This window comes from Zonotrichia leucophrys, chromosome 28 (assembly GCF_028769735.1).
Source record: "Zonotrichia leucophrys gambelii isolate GWCS_2022_RI chromosome 28, RI_Zleu_2.0, whole genome shotgun sequence".
NCBI lineage: Eukaryota > Metazoa > Chordata > Aves > Passeriformes > Passerellidae > Zonotrichia > Zonotrichia leucophrys.
In genome coordinates, this window is record NC_088197.1 from 4,638,481 (window position 1) to 4,661,173 (window position 22,693).

Consider the following 22,693-nt stretch of genomic DNA (forward strand, 5'->3'; position numbering starts at 1 on the left):
CCAAACCCATCCTGCTGCTCAACAGGAACACAGAGCAGTCCCTCTCCTCTGCTCCTGCTGGAAATAGGCGCCTGTACAAGCCAAATGTGGCTGCAAAGAAGGAAATTTCTCATCTGGGGAGATTTGGGGAGGTGTCCCTGCCATGGCAGGGGTGGCACTGAAGGGAGAGTTGATCTGGGATCCTTCCCTCCCTTTCCACATCCACAGCTCCCCCTCTCCTTCCTTACACTGGCACCACCAGCAGCAGCTCGGCTCCAGCTTAAAGAAATGAACAAAAAATTAATTAACAGGTTCCCAGAGAGCCATGATCAGCATCAGGTGAGGATGGCACCACCTCCAAAATGCTGTTACTCCATGTGAGAGATGGAGGGGAGGGAGCCAAGCACACATCAAACAGCAGCAGCTCAGGGAAAAAGAGGCAGGAATAAAACCCAGAAATCTCCTGGTTTGTACCCACAGCTCGTGGCCCTCCAGGCAGTCTGGGAATAGCAACGAGTTTTGCCTTCATAATCTGGACTCAAAGGGAATTTGTAGCACGAGTGGTTCCAGCCACGAGACACAGGACAGGCACCTCAGCAGCCTCTCATCAGGGAGGGGATTTTTGATGCTCACTTTATGTCATCATTGAAGAGGAGGAAGGAAAAACTGGTTATTCTTCTTCTGAGCTCTTTCTCAGCCTTCCCTGCGCTCCCAGCTCTGCCGTTCCTGTCTCTCTGTGCCAATAACCATCCCCAGCATTGCTCTCCAGGCTCTCATTCTGCTTCCATCTTTTTCTGAGCTGCCATGACCATCCCCCAGGTTGAAATGCAAACCCCTCACAGCACTGAAATAAATTCCACAAGGAGCACAGGAAGGTGAGTGGCAAAGAGAATTGAACAGCAGCTGGGAGCTGAGTAAATCTTTCAAAAAATCCCAACCAGCTCCACAGGAAGCCAGTTGGGGAGGCAAATACAGCATCAAATCTTTTCACAGAGTCATGGAATATCTTGAATTGGAAGGGGCACACAGGGATCATCCAGAGCAGCCCATGTCCCTGCCCAGACACCCAACAATCCCAGCCTGGGCATCCCTGGCAGCTCCTGGAGCTCTGGCAGCCTTGGCACCATTCCCTGGGATCCTGGCAGTGCCCAGCAAGAGTGAGAATCACATCTGGAATCACATCCCAGTTACAGGGGTTAATAAATGGTAAAACAAATGATAACAGAAATTATTCCAGGCTCTGGGGTTGCACCCTGGTGCCCATCCCAGGTGCAAAGGGCAAATGAAAGAGGAATTCCTGCTCTGAGCTCGGTCTCTGTGGGTTTGCTGTGCCAGAGCTGGCACGGGGCTGACTTTGGTTTTAATTAAGCTCCAAGTGATGGCCCATTAATGCCTGTTACAGCAGGGAGGGAGGGCTTGTGTTCCTTATTGATCCCAGGATTTTTCCCTCTCTCTGTCTCTCTCACAAATGACAGCTTTGACAGTTTATCAGAGCTGTGAGCAGGGGGGAAGGAGCAAATCATTGCAGGGAATATTTCACAGAGCAGGGGCTGCAGGAGCAGGGTTGAGGCACGGACAGGTTTCACCAGGGATCCCAGAGCCCCCTTTTATTAGAGATGAGCAGGACAATGAGAGCAGAGCCAAACCCACCCCTGCAGCCCAGCTTTTCCTTGGGGGTGCCCAGGGCATGGCTCAGTGCTCAGATCCAGGCAGGACCATCCTGGCAGGGCTCAGAGCTGCCCCAAACCCTGACCAGTGCTGGTGCCATCACTGAGGGAATTCTGGTCTTGCTTTGATCAATTCTGCCACCCCTGGCCCTGCCCCAGGCCCCCCAGCCCCATCCCAGTGCTGCCCACAAAGCTCAGAGCAGCAAAGGGCTCAGCTCCCACTCTCACACTGGGCACAGCCAGTCTGGAGCAGCCTGGATGCCAAATCCCAGAGGGATTGATTTGCAAAAGCCCCCAGGCCCCTGCACAGCCCTGAACCAAGAGCCCCCAGCCCCTGCAGCAGAACAAAGGCTTTAAAGCAGCTGTAGCTGTGATTTACATTCCAGAGGAAAAGGAAAAGCTTTTCTTGGTTTACAGAATTACCCAAGTGGCAGAGCAGTTCCCAGGCCAGGAGAAATTCCTCACGTTGCAATATGCTTTAATTATACCGAGAGCAGCAGTAACAGAGCGAGAAATCAATTCCTTCTCCTAAATAAGATGGTTGCAAATTCCAAGCCGGCGAGTGAACAGATGTAGAACTGAAATGGAAAAAGTAAATACCCTCAGAGGTGCTGAGAAAATTGTCTTACTATTGCTACAAGTTCATCCTGTGGGAAAGGGGTACAGGGAGCCTGCTCCCACATTCCCAGGGAGGAAACCACGAGTTCAGGCACTGCAGCAACACCACAATTGTGACAATTCCTGGCTGGGAGGGTGGGCAGGCCCTGGCACAGCTGGGGCTGCCCCTGCAACCTTGGAAGTGTCCAAGGCCAGGCTGGACAGGGTTGGAGCAGTCTGGGACAGTGGGAAGTGTCCCTGTCCCAAAATCGCTATCCTTGTCCCTTGTTTCTGGTCCCTGTTCCCTATCCCTGTCCCAAACCCTGTTCTCTATCCCTGTCCCTGTCTCAATCCCAATCCCTGTTCCAATTCCTGTCCCTGTTTCTGGTCCCTGTTTCTTATCCCTGTCCCTGTCCTTGTCCCAACACCTGTCCCAAATCCTATTCCTTATCCCCATCCCTGTCCCCATCCCTGTCCCTGTCCCTGGCAGGATGGGGTGCCCTGGGGCTGGAGCAGAGCAGCAGTGACCCTGCTGTGTGATAATGTGTGATAAAGTTTGATAAAGTAAAATAATGTGTGATAAAGTGGGATAAAGTACAATAATGTGTGATAAAGTGTGATAACCTCACTCTCTCCAACCCTTTGATGCATCCACCCTTTAACCTCCCTGGTTTTCCCATTTTCTGCTGACCCCCCATGGGATCCCTGTGGGATCTGCCCAGGGATCCAAGCCTCAAATCCCAACCCCTCCGTGCCTTTGTCTCCCCAAACCCCAAATCCCAGCTCCTCCCAGCCATGGGGACAGAAATTGGGGTTCAGGAGCTGGCGCTGTGCCCGCGGGGGGCACACAGGGGGCAGATGGCAGCCCCAGATTAATGGGTTACACAAGGGCCTTAGCCCGGGCTTACTGAGGATAATAAACCCCTCAGGGAAAAAAACTGTGTCCAAATGATTAAAAAAAAAAATCTCTATGTAAAATAAAACACAGTATAAAATAAAATAAAATAAAAATTAAATTAAATTAAATTAAATTATAAAATGAATGAAATTAAATTAAAATAAAGTAAAATAATTAAAATAAAATAAAATTAAAATAAATAAAATAAATAAAATAAATAAAATAAAATAAATTAATTAAAATAAATTAAATTTAAATTAAATTAAATTAAATTAAATAATTAAAATAAAATAAAATTAAAATAAATAAAAATAAATAAAATAAAATAAAATAAAATAAAATAAAATAAAATAAAATAAAATAAAAATAACTAAAATAAACCCACCATGGGCCCTGCAGATTTTGGCCATGGGATCTTTTCAGAGGCTGGGGAGGAGATGCTGGAGGTGCCCTCAGAGCTCTTGGACTTGCAGGACGGGTTATTATTTTATTAATTGTTTATGTTTATTATTTTTTATTTTATTTATTTTTATTTTATTTATCCCTTTTTAGCTCCAAATAATTTTTTTATGTTGAAACCTAAAGATAAATCAAACCAAATTACTATTCCTTCAGGAAAAGCAGATTCAAATTGCTGCATGATTTTTTTATCTAAATAATGTTTAAATTTTAAAAAGGGGGGAGAAAAAACTAATTACATCTTTGTGTGGAAGATCATAAATCACATAATTACAATGGGAACCTCTGCATCTTTCCAACACACCAAAAGCAGACTACACAAGTTCTTATCTCATTGCTGTTTAATTAAGAATTATGTTTGAGCATCTTCTTTTTAATTATCACGGAGCCCAGATGACTTCTAATCTCCTTTTTACCCAAAATGAGAGAAGGTGCAGTCCAAAACGGGCCCTAATGAATTTACAATTTGCTCTTTGGGGAACTTTAATAAAATTTGCTCTGCACTGAAGATGAACAGTGATAAAGTGAATTTCCAGAGAGAACATTTGGTTCCCCACAGTTGGCACCACAGGAGCAGCAGAGGGGGTGCAGAGGGGTCGATTTTTCACTTTTTGGGGAGTTTCACACGTGGTTCTGTGGCTGCATCTGCACCCGAAAATAAAATATGAAAATAAAATATGAAAATAAAATATGAAAATGAAATCTGTCCCTGCTCAGAACATGAGCAGAAACTTCTCCCCACCTGAAGCTTTTCCCACTGTGTCCTGCTGACCCTGTGACCCCAGGTGACACCACACACACACAGATATTATTTATAAATGTGAGGGGTTGTTTAAGCCCAGCACACAGCAAATACCTTTTAATTCAATTGGCTGAATCGACACAGGGAGATTATTAGTTTTCAGTAAGATTTGATTCAATTAATTAGCCTGAAAATATCAGCACAGCCAGGCGAGCAAAGAAAAACAGAGATAAATCCCTGCCATGGCACTGCTTCATCTTTTAAAGGCAATTAACTCTTAGTTATTAGCTTTTAATTAGGGAATAATAATGACACCATTAATACAGTTTATTATACTTGTCAGCAGGCAGCTGTTCCAAGCAGGCTCCGTTATCAGATCTCGGCTTTTGGCTGCTCCTTGCAGGGAGGGGGCAGAGCTGGGGGGTCCCTGGGCTGGATCCCCCTGCCAGGGGAGGGATGGAGCAGAGCAGGAGGGAGCAGAGAGGGATGGAGCAGAGCAGAGAAGGATGGAAAAGAACAGGGTGGAGCAGAGTGGGATGGAGAAGAGAAGGAGGGAGCAGAGCAGGGTGGAGCAGAATAGGATGGAGCAGAGCGGGATGGAGCAGAGTGGGATGGAGCAGAACAGGATGGAGCAGAGTGGGATGGAGAAGAACAGGGATGGAGCAGAGCAGAGCAGGATGGAGCAGAATAGGATGGAGCAGAGCAGGATGGAGCAGAGTGAGATGGAGCAGAGCATGATGGAGCAGAACAGAATGGAGAAGAGTGGGATGGAGCAGAGCAGGATGGAGCAGAGCAGGATGGAGCAGAGCAGGATGGAGCAGAGCAGGATGGAGCAGAGCAGGATGGAGCAGAGCAGGATGGAGAAGAGCAGAGTGGGATGGAGCAGAGCAGGATGGAGCAGAGCAGGATGGAACAGAATAGGATGGAGCAGAGCGGGATGGAGCAAAGCAGGATGAGCAGAGCAGGGATGGAGCAGAATAGGACGGAGCAGAGCAGGATGGAGCAGAGCAGGGATGGAGCAGAACAGGATGGAGCAGAGCAGGGATGGAGCAGAGCAGGGATGGAGCAGAGCAGGATGGAGCAGAGCAGGGATGGAGCAGAGCAGGATGGAGCAGAACAGGATGGAGCAGAGCTTCCCTCCCTGCCAGGCTCCAGAGGAGCTCCAGGGCAGCTCTCAGTGCTCCTCCCTCTCCTGGCTCTGCCTCTGCCTCTGTCCTGGAGCCCCCTGAGCCTTTCCTGGCTTTGGGGGGACACTGGGGCTGTGCCAAAGGTGCTTCCACACCTCAGCTCAAAACACCCCCAAAAAATCCCCTGGTTTATTTTAATCCCCCTCTTTGGATGTGCTGAGCAGAGCAGGGCAGAGCTGACTTGGAAACAAATAATCACCTTAAAGAAATTCACACTTGGAATCATTCTGCCCGTTCCCAATCTCATGCCAGGCCCATGTCCCTGTGTGCCAAGGGCGCCAGGAACACCTTGGAATTCTCTTTATTTTTGCCCCAAATTTATTGTGAAACTTCAAATCCTGCTGTAAGAGCAACAGCCACGACCTTGGCAGTGGCCAAATGCCTCAAGTTTTCATTTCTGTGTCTGCTGAGTCACCAAAATAAAACCTCCAGAGGCCAGTGATTACACAGCAAACCACATTTCCCATTATTTTTCCCATTATCTTGTTTCACTGTGTTCTAGCAACGACTGGAAACTATTTCCAGGGCACAAGCCTGACTTCACTGTGGTTTTTTATTCCTTTATCACACAGGAATTAATCTTACCCCAAATTATGCACATAGGATGCTCCAACAACACAAAAACACAATGCCATAAATTTCCCCGATCTACTCTGGAGTTAATAAATCACCAAAATAAATGTGAAATATTCTGGTGGGTTCCACTGCCTTGGTTTTAATTTGTTTTCCTTGCTCTGGACTGGAGGGAGCCCCAAGGGAAACACCAGGAGCTCCTTGAACTGCTCGTGGAAGGAATTTTCTGAATTTTCTTCCTCCTCTCCCAACACAGATCCTGAGGAAAGAAAGGAACAGGGAGAAGGAACAAAGGAGCTGGGAGAGCCTTTTTGCAATTTTCTGCAGGAAAGCAGAGCTGTTACACTGAAAGCAAAGCTGTACAAAAGGGAAAACTTCCCCCACTGAGCACTGACATGGAAATAGGGAGGAGGAGGAGGAGGATGGCAGGAGAAAACCAGATTATAACAATGGTGGCACAGAGAGGGTGCAATGCAGGGGAAGGAAAAGGGAAAAGGGAGAGGGAAAAGGGAAAAGGGAACAGGGAGAAGGGGAAAGAGAACAGGGAAATGGGAAGAGGGGAAAGGGAAAAGGGAAAAGGGAAAAGGAAAAAGGGAAATGGGAAATGGGAAATGGGACATGGGAAAAGGGAAAAGAGAAAAGAGAAATGGGAAAAGGGGAAAGGGAAAAGGGGAAAAGGAGAAAGGGAAAAGGGAAAAGAGAAAAGAGAAATGGGAAAAGGGGAAAGGGAAAAGGGGAAAAGGAGAAAGGGAAAAGGGAAAAGGGAAAAGGGGAAAGGAAAGGGGAAAGGGAAAGGGAAAGGAAGAGAAAGGAAAAGAAGGAGAAGGGAAAGGAAAGGGAAAGGGAGAAGGGGAAAAGGGGAAAGGGAAAGGAAAAGGGAAAAAAGGAGAAGGGAAAAGGGGAAAAGGGAAAAGAGAAGAGGAAAAAGGGAACAGGGAAAAGGGAATGGTCAAGGGCACAAAGGGATAAGGATGGGAAAATTGGGCATATCAGGGGTCAAGGGGCAGCCCCCAGGGGCCCGCTGGCCAGGTGGGGGCTGTCCACTGTCTGCTGCTCCACCAGGTCACCTGCAGGGGCTTCACACCTGGGTCTGAGCACAAACACCTGAAGCCAGAAAAAACCTGAGGACATCTCTCACTTCTGAGAAAAACTGCAGGAAAATTTATGTGGACAAAATGGACCAAGCCATTGATTTGGGAGTATCACAGAAGTGAGAGGAACTGCAGCGTTTAACAAGCAGCCAATTGTCTCTAAGCTGAATTAGTGAAAATTGTGATGATAAATTGTTCCTGGAGCCCAGAGCCGCCCCTGAGCTGAGGGATCTCACTCTGTTGTGCTCAGGCAGATTTTTCCCTTCGTGCTGACAAAAATCTCACACTAATCACCCAAGCCAGGCCACAAAGCTCCTGGATTGCAGTGTTAATTCCATGTTCCAGCTGAATCCCAGATTAACCAGGCACACCACAGAGGCTCTGAGCTGTTCAGGAGACAAGGAGAAGGAAACCTCAGCTCTGAGCAGAGCAAATCACACTTGCACCAGAGCCCTTCTCCCTCCTCGTGATTCTCCAAAGACAAAACTGCCCAGGGACTTTTCTGCACCTGAATCAGCTCAAATTCACCTTTTTGGCCAGGCAGATGAATCCCTGCAGCAGCATCTTGGCCTGGAGCAGGGGAACTGACCATTCACCCCTGATCAAACACAATTTGCTGCATTTTCCAGAGATGGCTCCGTTAAATGAAGCAGATGAGCAGAGGATCTGGCCATTTCTTTATTTTTAAACCCTGATCTGGGGCACAGGGGAGGGGATCACTCCTGTTTCAGAGACAGGCTGGCTCGTTTGCTAGGGGATATTAGCAGCTGGCATCTGAAATGGCAAGGCTGGGCTGGAGAGGTTGAGCCAAAGTGAACTGTGCTGAAACAGAGCCAAAATCCTGTTTGTTCCACAGGAAAAGTGGTTAAACTGTGGTCACTGTGCAATTCCAAACAGTATTTGCACAGTGACCTTTACATTTCCCCTGCTGGAAATCAAAAATTTAATTGTTTTGCTGCTTTCATGCAGAATAAACAACTCCCAGTGATTTTCTATTGGTGAGCAAGTAACCCAAGGACTTCTCCTCTTCTGCTACCAAAGCTGCCAAATAATTCTGTGTCAACAGCTCCAGCTCATTTGAGTCTCAGGATTGTGCCAAAATTGCCTTTTTTTGTGTGCCTGTGCCAGCACAGTCATTCTTGGGAACAAGAGATGACCTGAAAGCTCTGGATGGGGAATTAAAGGTGTTTAAATGGAGTTTCAGGGAGATGCTGTTTGAGGAGGTTCAACAACCTCCTGCTGCACAAGATTTCAAACTCGGAAATGAAGAGACTTCAGCCCCCCAAAAAGTGTCATTCTGAAATGCTCAACAGCTTTTAATTCATTTTGAACCTAGAGGCAGAGAAAAAAAAATAGGCAAAAAATACATCACAGCCTTAATCTAGGGGGAGAAAGGGAAAAAAAATTCATTATTTTTATAGCACATAATCAGACACAAATATATTTCACTGGAGGAAGGGGTAGGAATGTGCATTTCCTATTTCCTTTTCAATAGGCTGCCCTGAATCTGCACAAATCATTCCTAAACCAAAATGAGGGATTTTAAAATCACCAAAAAGAGAGAAAATCCTTGCACTAAGGAAGGGCATTCAACAGTTCCAGGTTCATGTTCCAACATAACTCATCATCTGAATATGGGGTGAGGGGACACATTTGTGTTTTTACAATATAAATAGCATTTGGGAAAGGGACTACACATGGACACGGCTACTGCAGGACTCGAGCATGCAGAGGAAATTCCCCGTCGCTCACAACCCCTCATCCCATCCCACCCTTCCCTCCCACCTCCAAAAAAATTCCTCTGCTGGTTAAATTTCTCTTGCAATTGTTTTAAATATTTCTCTCGTGGCCTGGCAACATTCTTAGTCTTTTATACAGCAAGTTTTCTATTTAATCACATTTCACCCGACAGGAGACAGCTCTGTGGGAGGAACAACCCAGGCTCGGGAGAACCTTGCCAATTTTTAAACTTTTATTAGTCTCAGTTTGGTTTTATTCGTGGAGACATCTACTGAAAACGTCAGAAACTCAGGAATAAAAGAACCCAAAAGCAGAACCCTGTTTGCAGGCACAGGAAAAGGACCCGTAGCAGAGGCAGGAGAAAGGATGGGACCTCCAATCCTCAAGGGAGAACAAAACCAAAGTAAAAGAGGAATTAAATTGCTTTATTCTATCTCCACTCTTTCACTAGGACAGTTTAATACCCATGGAGTCTCTTAAGATGCTAATCTACCATCTGCTAGCCCACAAATCCTTCCCACTTATTCCCTTAAAGATGCAGCCAGAGCTTTGCTTAACAGCCTCTCCCCAGAACAACGACCACCTTGCAAAGGGGCTTAAAAATAATAATCAAAACAAGAATATTGTCTCTCTCCATCCAGCAATTTCAGGGAATTAAGTGGAAGAGATTGCAGTGCAGCATTCCAGGTTGCTGTGGAGGGTGGGCAGGGCCTGGGTGCCCCCAGCTCTGCTCTGCCCCTGCCCCTGAACCTGCCCAGCTCGGGCCCAGCTCTGCCTCCTCCTCCTCTCTGAGCTGCCTCAGCTCCTCCAGGAGAGGGGAAGATTTTCCAGCGGCTCCAGCAGGGTTTGGAGCGGGCTCTCTCTGCCGAGCTCCACATCAGCTCTTCAGCCCCAGGGCATTCCAAAGGTCCGGGTGGGAGCTGCCCCTCCACACCGCAGGGCTGGGCTCTGCCTTCAGTGCTCCTTCAATCCTCAGAGAGCCGAGTCCACTCAAGGCAGGGCTTGCACTCCTCTTCCCCAGGAGGAACTCACAGGCTCAGTCTTTGCTTAAGGAAAGGATGTCACGACAATCAGATGTTTGAGGAATTTCTTCTTTAATAGGATAAAAGAAAAACATACAAACACCTCCCAAGCTTCTGTCATGGAATGATTCTCACACTGTAAGGAGCACAACTCAAAAAAAAAATAATAATAAAATTAAAAAATAAAGAGACAAAGGAAAGAGAAAGGAGAAGTGCTAAGGGAGAAGTGCTGCCAGGGAGCCTCTGGCTCGTGGGGAGCTAACACAAGCAGCAACAGAACACTTGCCAAACCAGGGTGGCACACTGGAACTCAAAGCCATGCTGATCCTGAACTAGGAAGCAACTGTGATGGCAAAGATGGGGAAGGAAGGTGAGAGGCATGACCCAAACCTGGCCATTTCTTCCCTAAGCCCCTCCCTGGGGACGTGGCAGAGATGCCAACATCCATGCCAGGGCGTGCAGAGAGCCAATGGCAGAAACATCCCAGCGTGAACATTGCTTCCCCACCTTCCCCAGCTCACAGAGATAGTGTTTCTTTACAAAAAGAAGAACCCAGAACATTCCAGGACATCTGCTCTTGCTCTCCCTCTCCCCGCTGTAACATCAGTCACAATTCATTTGGGGGTGAGGGGGGAGGATTTAATTTATTTTCTGTTTTAAAGCCATAATCTAGAAAAATGTTTTGTGGAAACTTTCATTTTCCTGTTTTTGCTTGCTTTTTTTTTTTAATAATGCTCATTCATAGAAAACTTCACAAAGGTGACGTCTATGTACAGAAAACACAATTCCAAAGGCTGCTTCAGTAGTCAATGTAATAGCACCTTGAAAGACAAAAGTTTGACAGATTTGAAAAAGTCATTTCGTTAAATTTTAACCCTTTCCTCATAAAAAAAGAACCAGTCACAAAGCTCCATCTGTAGAAACTCTTCCAAAGTCTCCGTGTGAAAAGCTGAAGGGTTTCCAAGCTCCCCAGCTCTTGGTCAGCAACTCCTGGCAAGGTCGAGGTAGCAGCCAGACAGGGATTTCCTGCAGTCCAAACCAAGAGGAGATGAAAGAAATTCACAGCAGGCTATTGCACAGGGCTGGTCTTCCATTCCACAGTTTCCTATTTATTTTTTTCCACTAACTCAAAAAGGGTTAATCGAATCTTTTGGATGAATCCTGGTTAAAACATGTTGCTCTGAGTCCCAGGCTGGTACTGTGTCTGCAGCAGGCTCTCCATGAAGGCCAGGTAATCTGGGCTTTGTCCATATTCCTCAGGATTCCTGGCATTCCCCAGCCGGGGACGCTTGGCTGCTCTCACTTCATCTCCTGAAAACACATCTTCCTGAGGGGCCCCGGTGCTGAGGGACTGCAGGAGACACAAAACAGCCATCAGGGCACAGCAGGAGCACAGGGAGACACCCACAGTCCCCCCGGGCCAGGAACACTCTCCAGCCCCACCACCTGCTTAAATGAAATGGCTTTAAAGGGTCTAAAAACACCCAGTTAAGGCTGGAATCAAAAAAAAAAAAAGCTATGAAATAAATCCCTCATCTTTTCTAGGCTCAGTAATTCCACTGTATGCACTTAAAGACTGCCTGATCTTGTAGATTAAGAGATTTATAGGTAAGAGCCACACTCTAAATCTCCAGTTTGGTGAGAAAAGGGGGTTTGGTCCCACGGAGATAATCAGTTCTCCAGAAAGCCCTGAGCTGCAGCCCAGCTCACCTCACCCTTGGACAGGATGATTCCATATAACTGAATTCATACGGTGTAAAATGATCTGAACATAATCTTTTAACCAGAGAAAATAAAACTCTGAGCTGAACACGTGCAAGGGGAAATCATTTCTGTGCCTCTCAAGCATCCATGGCCAGGATTTCTTCCACTCTGTGTATTTTGGGAATGACAAGCACTTTTACAGCCACAGAAACTGGAGGCTGCATTCACCTAATGTCTAAAAAATACATGAAGAAAATGTGAAGAGGTTCTGCAAGCTGCAGCTGGTTTATTGTTTGCTATTTTGGTACCCACCAGGCGAGACTTGACTCTCTTGGGAAGCTCTTCCTCCAAGGTATAAATATCCCCACGCTTCACCATGAGCTGAGAGCCATCCTCAAACTCCACCTGCAGGGAGGCAGAAGCTGAACTCAGAGCCACATCTGAACAGCCCATGGCCAGCCTGTGGCACAGCAGGAAGCCCCAGGGGCCAGCTCCCATGGGTGTCTCTGTGGAATGAGCACTCCCAAGCTCTGGGGAGGATGCTGAGCCCAAAAAGTGCTGCTTTCAATGCTGTCCAGGCACCTCTGTCTTATCCAAGTGCATTCATTCAGTGCTCCATGGATCCCAAAATATCTGTACTCCAGCTGGCCCAGCACCTCACATTTCTACTGATTTTTGATTCATATCCTGAAAAAAGCAGCTTTTCACTTATGATAAAAGCAGCCCTCTATTCAGGCCAATATGGTAATAAGAATTTCTTTCATCTTAAACAAAGCATTTTTACAGGTCACAAGGAAACAACTGCAGCTACTAAAGTACATTTGTATTTCAACCAGCAGAAATAGTCAGCCAGGTACAAAAAACTCCTCCCATGAAACCCTTTTTGCTAAGCACTGATTATATCATGAATTATGCATCAGATGTTCCAGGGATGTTTATTCATGGAAACGTGCACAGCAAAATGTTAAAACTATTAAAAGTTTTTAAGGGATTCTTATTTCCTTTGCCCAAGACTTTAATACACTTTTCTGCATAAAGCAGAAGGACACAGAGCACAGTTTAATAGGGGTGTCAAGTTCAGGCTGGACAAACTCAGAGGGAATAAATCATCGGCTCCCAAATCCTCCTGCTGCTCTGCCCAGCTCCAGCAGCCCATCCCTGCTGCAGGCTCAGCTCTCCCACCCTGGAGCACACCCAGGGCTGCCTCTGCCACTCACCTGGTAAATCTGACTGATCTGGGCTGCAATGAACTTGGCCTTGTAGATGATCCCGTCCGTCCACTGCAGCTGCACCAGCTCCCCCTCGGGAGGGGGCCCCATCTGGATGCAGTCCCTGCTCTGAGGACAGAGAGAGAGGGGTCAGAGACACAGCTCCAGCAGAGCTCAGGAGCCAGAGGTGTGCTAAAATCACATGCTAATGAGCAATAGGATGTATTTCTGCACTTGTGATTAATTGTGGGCATCTCAAACAAAACCAGCCTGAGAGAGCAGCAATCGACTCCGGCAGCTCCTTCTGCTGCCAGCACCCAGTTCATGGACATTTCTCATTACAAATCCCACAGCATCACATCTCCTGTATCTCAAAAACAAGCAGGGCAACTCAGTGAATCAGTGGCACAATCAGGAAGGCAATGCATGAGCTGACAAATCAGCCTCTTCTAGACATTCCCTCTATTAAGTGAATTCCCTGTTTTGAACCAGAAGTGCTTACGAACAATCTGCTTCCCCCATGAATCACACTTGTCAGTTGAAAAATAAGATTATTCAACCACAAAACAAATAGGATGAAATTTAGAACAAACACTGCTTTCTGTGAAGTCATCTGCATTCAGCAAGATCACATCTTTGTAAAGCAACCAAAAAATAAATGAGATAATGTCAGAAACAAGCTCTGTCATGAAGAGCGGGATGAGATTTTCTAGGCGAGCAGCAACTTAAAAATTAAAATGAAAAAGTTTAAGATTTGCTTTGCTGTTCCAGCCCAAGGCACAGCTCAGTTTGTGCCACAGCAGAGTCCCAGAGCTGCCTTACAATGATGCTCTCGGGGTAAACGTTGTCGCTGTAGGAGCCGTCGTCGAAGTTGACCTCGTAGAAGGTCTGGGTGCTGGTGCCGATGACCCTGCAGCGATAGTAGAGCCCGTTCCTGTTCTTGGTGATCACTGTCTGCCCCAGGGCCACCTCCCTGCGGAATGGCACCTGCAGGGACACAGGAACAGCTGCCAGACACAGCTGCAAAAGCAGCATCCAAAATTCCATGGAATGGTTTGGGTGGGAAGGACCTTAAATCCCACCCAGTGCCACCCCTGCCATGGCAGGGACACCTCCCACACTCCCAGGCTGCTCCAAGTCCCATCCAGCCTGGCTTTGGGCACTGCCAGGGATGCACCCTGGGCCACTGTTCTACCCTCTTCACAGCCAGGAATTCCTCCCCAATATCCCATCCAAACCAGCCCTCTTGCAGATTAAAGCCATCCCCAACAATACCTTCCTGGACAATCCTTCTGCATTAAAAACACAAAACGTTTTGAGCCAACACAGGTGGGGAGAAACCATTTTTAAAAAAACAGAAACAAAAAAAAAAACAACAAAACCCCAAATCCCCCAGCCCAGCCCAACACCTACGTTCTGGTTTGCTGCTTTGTGCTTGAAGCAGGTGATGGACACCACGTAGGGCCAGTCGTCGGGCTCCATGGGCACGCCGGCCGCGTGCGCGCACGTCACGTGGAAGGACGTGGAGCAGTGCTCGTAGGAGCATTGCACACAGGCCCCAGACACCTTCTTCATCCTCTTCCTGCAGTACACACACCTCTGCAAGGGAACACAGCTGGGGTCACAGCCAGCTCTGCAGGGGAGCACAGCTGGAATCACCTCTGCAAGGAACACAGCTGGAATCACCTCTGCAGGGGAACACAGCTGGGGTCACCTCTGCAAGGGAGCACAGCTGGAAACACACCCAGCTCTGCAGGGGAACACAGCTGGAGTCACCTCTGCAAGGGAACACAGCTGAGGTCACAGCCAGCTCTGAGGGGAGCACAGCTGGAGTCACCTCTGCATGGAACACAGCTGGAAACACATCCAGCTCTGCAAGGAACACACGGAGCCTGCAAGACACAGTCCCAGCTCTGCAAGGAACACAGCTGGAGTCATCTCTGCAAGGAACACAGCTGGAAACACACCCAGCTCTGCAAGGGAACACAGCTGGAGTCACCCCAAGCTCTGCAAGGAACACAGTTGGAATCACCTCTGCAAGGGAACACAGCTGGAGTCACCCCCAGCTCTGCAAGGAACACAGCTGGAGTCACCTCTGCAAGGGAGCACAGCTGGAGTTACCCCCAGCTCTGCAGGGGAACACAGCTGGAAACACCCCCAGCTCTGCAGGGGAACACACCCAGAGCTCAGATCTCTCAAGGAGCAGAGCCTGGAGCCCTGCAGAGCCCCCACAGCCCCCACAGGAGGTGGCACACGGCACAGAGCCCGTGGCTGCAGTGCCACAGCCACACTGATGCTCTGTGTCAGGACTGTCTGTGTGCATCCACTCAGGATCTCTCCAAGCCAATATCCAGCAGAATTGTCATTCCCTGCCTCACCACTCCCGTGGCCATGCCAGCACCTGCAGTCACTCAGCCCTGCAGAGCCACACTGGGCACAGACACACTGGGCTGGGCAAACACCCACCAGTGGCACCAGGGCACTGCTGCACCCTCATCCTCCTCACACCAACAGTGCACCTACACTTCATTAACTCCAACAGCAGCTGGATGCTCTCAGGTGCACTGCTGGAAAATAACATTTCCATTTTTCTGAAGGAACAGAACACAGTAACTGGGTGGCAATTTGCTCGATTATATTTAATGGGACATTGTATTGATCAGATCTCATGGAATATAAAATCACATAATGGAACAAAAATACTGTGTGTTTATTTCAGATGCATAAGCATATCAACCATAAATATTTTATTGGCATCCATGTCAGATGAGCCACTGTAGATAATTCAGTCAGTTTTGCAAACAAAAGAAATAAAAATATTGTATGAAAAATACCCAGAATTATCAGGGAAAAAGTCTGAAATCTCAGAGACATTTTCACACTCATTTTCTGCAAAGCAGATCCAGTTATGAGGTAAATCGATGTAAGATGTGGGACTGCTTTAAAAAGAAATTGCATTTTCTCAAAGCTAAAAATCCTGAGCCTGATGGCACTGACAGCAAGCAGGAGCTGTAGTGGGAACAAGACAAATTTCCTCACTCCCTATAACAGCACCAATTCTTGTTTCCAGCCCCTCAGAAATATAGAAAAGGAGATTTTGGGAATCCCAGTCTAAAAAATGGATCCTTGCATAATGTTTCCAGGGATCCATTTGGAAACACCATTCAGTTTTTAACTTTTCCAGGAATCTGTCACTGATCAGCAAATCCCAGAATGGTTTGGGCTGGAAGAACCTTAAAGCTCATCCCAATCATCCATTCCATCCACTGGCCTTGGACACTTCCAGGGGTGGGGCAGCTTCTTTACCTTATCTGAGGCTGGCACAAGGCAAATCAAGGTAAAATTAATACCAAACACATGAGACAAATGTGCCTTTCATGATTAAAATGAACAAAAGGCATCCCTGACCATGGCAGGGGGTGGAACTCCAAACCCTTCAAGGTCCATCCAACCCAAACCATTCAGGGATTCCTTCTCCAGGAACAATTCTCTTCCTTGAAAGCAAAAGATGCCAAAGAACAGGAGATTTGTTCTTCCTTATTCCTGTGCAACACCCCCTCCCTGCCTGGGCTCTCCCCACATTTCTATGAAATAAGTCCCATGAATTAACTGAAGGCAGTTTGTTTACACCAAAGATTAATTTGGCCTTTTTACACAAACGAACAAAAGCCAGGAAATTCAAAGCCAGAGCCTGAGTGCTGCCAGAACGTGGGTTTAGCCTTTAATAAGCTGAGCCTTTATCACTCTGCAAACCATGTTCCAGAGCTGATAAGCAGCAGGAAAGTGCACAGCAGGACTGAGGGGAGTCAATGGCACTGATGCCATTATTAACCTGTCAATATCCCCCTGTCCCAGCAGCTGCTGACACACGGGGGGCTCAGGGAGCATTAACCCTGCCAGGGCAGGAATCTGCCCCTCCTGATGCCAACAGGGCTCTGCCAAGCCAGGATTAGCACACACCCTGTGCCCGCACAAACTCCCTGTGACAGCAAAGGGATGTTCACAGCAAATATGATCAAAAGATAAATGTGAGTGACAGTGAGCCTGATGTGTAAGGAGTGATGGGGGAAGTGACAATTCTTGGCTTGAGGGTGGTAAAACACTGGCACAGGGTGCCCACAGCAGCTGTGGCTGCCCCTGGATCCCTGGAATGCCCAGGACCAGGCTGGGCAGGGCTGGGAGCAGCCTGGGACAGTGGGAGGGATCCCTGCCCATGGCAGGGGGGCGCTGGGTGGGATTTAAGGCCCCTTCCAACCCAAACCAGTCTGGGATCTATGAAAATGCAGATCTGGAAGTGTGGGAGATGGGATGGACAGAAACACCAGTGCCAAGTGCTGTGGGAAAGCTGCACAAGGAGATTTAAAAGCATTTTCTGTGGGAGGGAAAAGAGTCCAAAGCACAGGAGAGAAATCTTCGGAATAAATGCACACCAGAGTCAGGTCACTGCTGAGAGTAAGAAATGGGCTGTCTGCTGCATGATGAACACTGCAATTCATTTACTCCACTGAGGAATGACAGCTAATTATTCCAAATTTCCACGTCATAAATAATTTACGTGCACAGGCCTGTAATGTGCCATCAATCTGGGAGCAGGAAACTGCAGTTCTGAAAATGGTGCCATACCCACAAATGGACTGAAAGTCTGTGCTTGGTCCATGCTTAGAGAACAGGTTATACCTTTCACCAGATCACTGCCACTCCTTGGCACCTCAGCCCTCATCACAGGAACTTAAAACAATAAAAACATATTAAAAAAATCAATTTATAACCATGGATAACCCCTATCCCCTCTCTCCTCCACTACCCTCATCTATTTACATCAACTATCCTCACCCTTCACATCATTCCTTCTCTCCTTTTCCAGCTTTTCCAGCCACAAAGGTCATCTTTCCAATTTTATCAAGTACTGCACCAAGTCCATCATTGCCAAAGTCAGGAGCTCCAATGCCATCACCTTTTAGTCTCCCTCAGTTTATCTTCCTAACTGCAGCTGCTCACCTCCAAAGCTCCTCCAGTGACTCCCCACATGCTCCAGGAATTACCTGCAAATTCCCATGAAGAATCCTAAAGCTCCCCACCATGGCTCATGAGTCTCTGCACACAATTTTACTCAATTTACACTCTCTTTGTACCCCACAGCACCACTGCCTCTGTATTCTGCCATCCAAATTAATTGTTTAATCCTTACCTAATTGAAAACTCTAAAACTTTCCAAGTGAAGGGCTTAAAGCCAGGCTTTGACATTTGAGCTACAAGCCAGGCTCTGGCTAACAGCAGCATAAGGAAAATGTGCCTGTAAATTCCAACACTGGCCTGTGTAAGTCAAGGCACTTCAAGTAAAAATTCTCCAGGTTCCCTGAGACGGGAAGAAAACACAAGGTGCAAATGGAATACAACAGAAGAAATCAAACAAAATTTCTTTCCAGAGCTCCAGGAGCATTTGGACAATGCTCTCAGGGTGGATTATTGGGGTGTCTGTGCAGGGCCAGGAGCTGGACTGATGGCCTTTGGGGACCCTCCCAACTCAGGATATTCTGGGATTCTGTGAAACTTTGCAGCTTGAACTGAGGAATGAATGAGAAATGGGTGCAGTGGGTCCGTGCAGAGGCTCTGGCAGGCACAGGCTCTGCTCTGGAGCAGAGCAAAGCAGCAGAGTCAGACACACACAGACACTGCCCTGGCTCTGCAGCACTGCCAGGCAGCCAGGGAAGGGTTAAAGAATTAAGTCATGTTTCCTTGTGAGGCTCCATTAAGCAATACAAGTGAGTGTTGTGTAAAAGGATTTTAAGTTCAGCGTTACAAGTGCTGGTAATGAAGAGGATGCACGTTGGAAGTGTCAGCTGATCCATAAAGAGCCACGGCTGCAAGATTTATCACCCTGGCACTGCGCTGCCCCATCACTCCTGCTGAATAATGAATGCTTTTTACATTCACATTTGTGTACAAAACCCATTTGCACAACAGAGAAATAACTCTGGAAGCAGGGATAGGTTCCTCCTAATCTCTCACCCGGGCTGGCTGCACTAAGTAGCAGCTCTGTTAACGAATCCATCAGCACTAGCCCATCTATCACTGCTCCAGCACCTTCCCCATCCCACACTGTGTCACCCAGCTGACTTCTGTACCAAAAAAAGCAGCAAAAGCACAATTTATTTTGCAATAACACACTATAGTGATGGAGCATTAACTAACATTAAGATAAATTGCTCTGAGCTAATGAATCGTCCATTACTAATCCCTCGGATGAGGCCACACAGCTAAATAACAACTTGGAGCTGGGCTTGTATTAAAATCCTTGCAGTCTTGCCTTGCAGTCAGGGTCACAGAAATGTTTATCCATTTCTACAAGAGATTTCTTGATAGAAAGAGAGAAATGTTGTAAGGAAAGGTGAATTAGAGATGAACAATTCAGCTTCTCTCTAGTCACCGTGTCCCTCTGCACTCCTGCTGTGCAGCACTTGGAGTAAATGGAGCTTTTAGGCACTTTACACCTGACTGCAGGTGGGAAGGAGTCCCAGGCTCTGCCCAGGGTACAGCACACTCCCAGAGAGTAAAGGCACATCTGGAAATCAGAGCTGTTTGTGTGTCAAAGCACTGACAGGGCCCAGCAGACACAAATGCAGCTTTTGTTTGGGAATGAAAGCGCCATCACCTCCAATCTCAGCTGCTCCACGAACCCACACAATGATTTTCTGTCTGGTTACAGCTTTTCCCTTTGGCTCCTGCTCCCAACCACTGTCCCCAGGAAAAGACACCCACCAGTTTCCACCTCTGCTCGGGGATGGCGCTGATGTCCACAGGATGACGCTCGATGACATTGAGGAAACGCGCCTCGGGGACAGCGATGGCACAGATCACATGCACCCACCTGGGGAGCAGAGAGAAGACACAAATCAGGGCCTGCCATCATCTCCATGAAATGCTCAGGAGGGCAGTTAACATTTCCCTGCCTCTCTCAGCATCAAGGCACATTTCCAGGGGTTGGCAGCCGTGGCAATGTTCCCAATTGACTGTTAATCAGGGTGGCACAAGGTAAATGTCTCTGGAACAACAGAGATCAACCTTCCCCTACACCTGATATTGCACAATGCTAAACATTCCCTGAGAAGACTTTTCTCTGAGAAACAACCACATTCAGCAGGAGTTCAGGAGCTCTGCTGTGCTGCAGTGTAGGGCAGCACAGTCCCTTGGGCTCATTCTGCCAAGTCAATGAGGAGCAGCTCCCTCCAGAACCCCAAAATTTGCTGCTACACTGAGCATTAAGACCAAATTCTCCATAAGACAAGGAGATCAGGTGCAGCATATAAGGAAAACACCCTCAGAACCAGCACTCACCGGCCATCAGTGGTCATCTGGAGAGCTCCTCCCCTGAGATTGCACAGGCAACATTCCTGCGGGAACACAACTCCTTCAGGACGGGCCCAAAAGCTCTGCCAGGCTCTTCATCCTCCCCAGAAAGTGCCCACACCCCACCTGGGATCTCAAAGGCAATGTGAATCCTCCCTCTGTGTGTGTGGAGCACTGGGTGGGTGATGCCAGCAGTGCCAGGGGTGCTGTGCCAGTCTTTAGCACTGTCCATCTCCCACCTGGCATGCCAAAGGCAATGTGAATCCTCCCCTGTGTGTGTGGAGCAGTGCCAGGGGTGCTGTGCCAGCCCTTAGCACTGTCTATCTCCCATCTGGGATCTCAAAGGCAATGTGAATCCTCCCTCTGTGTGTGTGGAGCAGTGAGTGGGTGACACCAGCAGTGCCAGGGGTGCTGTGCCAGTCCTTAGCACTGCCCATCTCCCCCTGGGATGTCAAAGGCAATGTGAATCCTCCCCTGTGTGTGTGGAGCAGTGCCAGGAGTGATGCCAGCAGTGCCAGGGGTGCTGTGCCAGTCCATAGCACTGCCCATCTCCCCCTGGGATGTCAAAGGCAATGTGAATCCTGCCCCCTGTGTGAGTAGGGCAGGGGATGGGTGATGCCAGCTGTGCCAGCCCTTACCGCTGCCCAGGCGCCGGCCGAGCACCGCGAGCAGGACCAGCCCTCGTTCACCAGCTCCGGGCGTATCCCGTAACAGCCTGCAACAAACAGAGCCACAGCCTGTCACAGCAGCCCTTCCTCAGCACCTCTCAGTTCCACTCACTTTCCCTTCTCATGATTTTCCAGTTCAGAAGCAACTCTGAGAGCGTTTGAGGAACTCTATTCCAACAAAATCGGAATTGGGACCAGCAGGTCTGAAAACAAACCAACCAACCCCCCTACACAGGTATCCCTCACATTTATTTCTCATCACTTTTCTAAGGACTACAACAGCAAGACTTTGTTTCTTTAGGCAGGAACTGGGCTCCAAGGTGATGCCACCACTGCTGGAGTGCACTCACACATGGAAACACACATGAATTTTAGCAAGGTTGAAGCAGTTACTTTTGCTGAGTGGTGTTATGAGGAAGGATAAGGGCAAGGAAATTAAATACCTGCATTCCACATGGTTAACAGTATTTAATTTATGGTTATAGGAAGTCTTAAAACCATCTCATTCTACAGAGCATCAATTACTGTAACATGCAAACACCAAATCCTCCTACAACACCACCAAAATAGTAAAGTGGTATCATGCCCATTATAAAGACAGGGAAATAAGAACAAAAAAAGTCCTTAAAATTCTGTAAAAGGCACTGAGGTTTGTCACTGAAAACAATGGGGGAAAGACACAAATACAGTTTTGGAAAAGTAGATCTATGTGATTCCTGCAAGCTTGTAAAGTGAGTGGAAAATTGAAGATAAGCATCTCAACTAACACACAGCTCATTACACCCAGCCTCTATCTCTCCTAACAAAATCTCATCCAGCCTTCACCTGTCCTAACAAACTGAACAGAAAATTTCAGCTGGGAACAACAATCTCAAATTACTGAATTAAACTTAAAAGAAAACATTCAGAAAGCACTGGGATTGCCACCACAGCCTGATTTATAAATATCATCCACTTAACCAGATAAAGAGCATGTCAAAAAAAGTCAATACTATGGATCTGCAGCTGCTCTCCACATCTGAGGTCTCTTTTCATCACATGGCAAATCAGGGCAGCAAATTCCACCCAGGCTAGAACAGGGACAGGGGTGTTCAGTCCAAAACTGAGCTGAGGGAGAGCCAGACCCTGAGCACAGCCTCAAGCTGCACTAAGGGAGGTTTAGATTGAAATTTAGGAAAAATATCTTCATGGAAAGGGTTGGAACAGCCTGCCCAGGGCAGAGGTGGAATCACCATCTCTGGAAGTGTTAAAAACATCCATGGATGAGGCACCTGGGGACATGACTGCTGGTGGGCAGGGTGGTGGTGCTGGGCTGATGTTTGGACTTGATGGCTTTGAAGGTCTTCTCCAACCTCAGTGATTCTGTGAGGGCAGAACAGTCCCATTTACCTCACCCCAGGTTGTCCCATAGGGATAAAGCAAGAAAAATTTGCTATTTTTATGGATTTTTCAGTGCCTCAAAAGCCCAGAAACCTTCCCAGATCTTCCCCTCTCCGTAGGGCCTGGCTGCTGGAGCCCAGCACAGTTTGAGAGGGCACTTCCCAAGAACACACAGGCTGCCAGCTGCTTTTACAGTCAGCCAAAATACACCTCACCACTGCAATCCTGCAATAAAAGCAAATGGATTCTCTGCAGCAAAGTCAAAGGGATATCACAGAGCACAAGGAAACAACCAGGCACTGGAGCCTCCATCAGATTTAACACCTGTCCTGTCCTACCCTCAAGGGGAGAGTACAGCCAAAATACAAAGCTGAGTTTCTCTAAAAAAAGATGGATCCTAGGTCTGAGCCTGCAGATTAAAATCATCTTGC

At 47.7% G+C, this 22,693-nt stretch overlaps 1 protein-coding gene across 3 annotated transcripts in view; it reads right to left on the reverse strand.

The window, feature by feature from the left end:
* Nucleotides 1-10,609: 10,609 nt before the first annotated feature.
* KDM4B (lysine demethylase 4B) overlaps nucleotides 10,610-22,693 on the reverse strand; it is a 73,893-nt gene continuing 61,809 nt past the window's right edge. For all 3 annotated transcript variants that reach the window (XM_064734084.1, XM_064734082.1, XM_064734083.1), the window contains 8 exons: nucleotides 20,853-20,929; nucleotides 20,203-20,258; nucleotides 19,627-19,735; nucleotides 14,281-14,466; nucleotides 13,690-13,854; nucleotides 12,877-12,996; nucleotides 11,972-12,064; nucleotides 10,610-11,306 (listed from right to left, as the gene is read on the reverse strand). In XM_064734084.1, coding sequence (XP_064590154.1) covers nucleotides 11,121-11,306; nucleotides 11,972-12,064; nucleotides 12,877-12,996; nucleotides 13,690-13,854; nucleotides 14,281-14,466; nucleotides 19,627-19,735; nucleotides 20,203-20,258; nucleotides 20,853-20,929 — 992 coding nt within the window. In that variant the 3' untranslated portion in view covers nucleotides 10,610-11,120. The remainder of the gene's footprint in view (nucleotides 11,307-11,971; nucleotides 12,065-12,876; nucleotides 12,997-13,689; nucleotides 13,855-14,280; nucleotides 14,467-19,626; nucleotides 19,736-20,202; nucleotides 20,259-20,852; nucleotides 20,930-22,693) is intronic.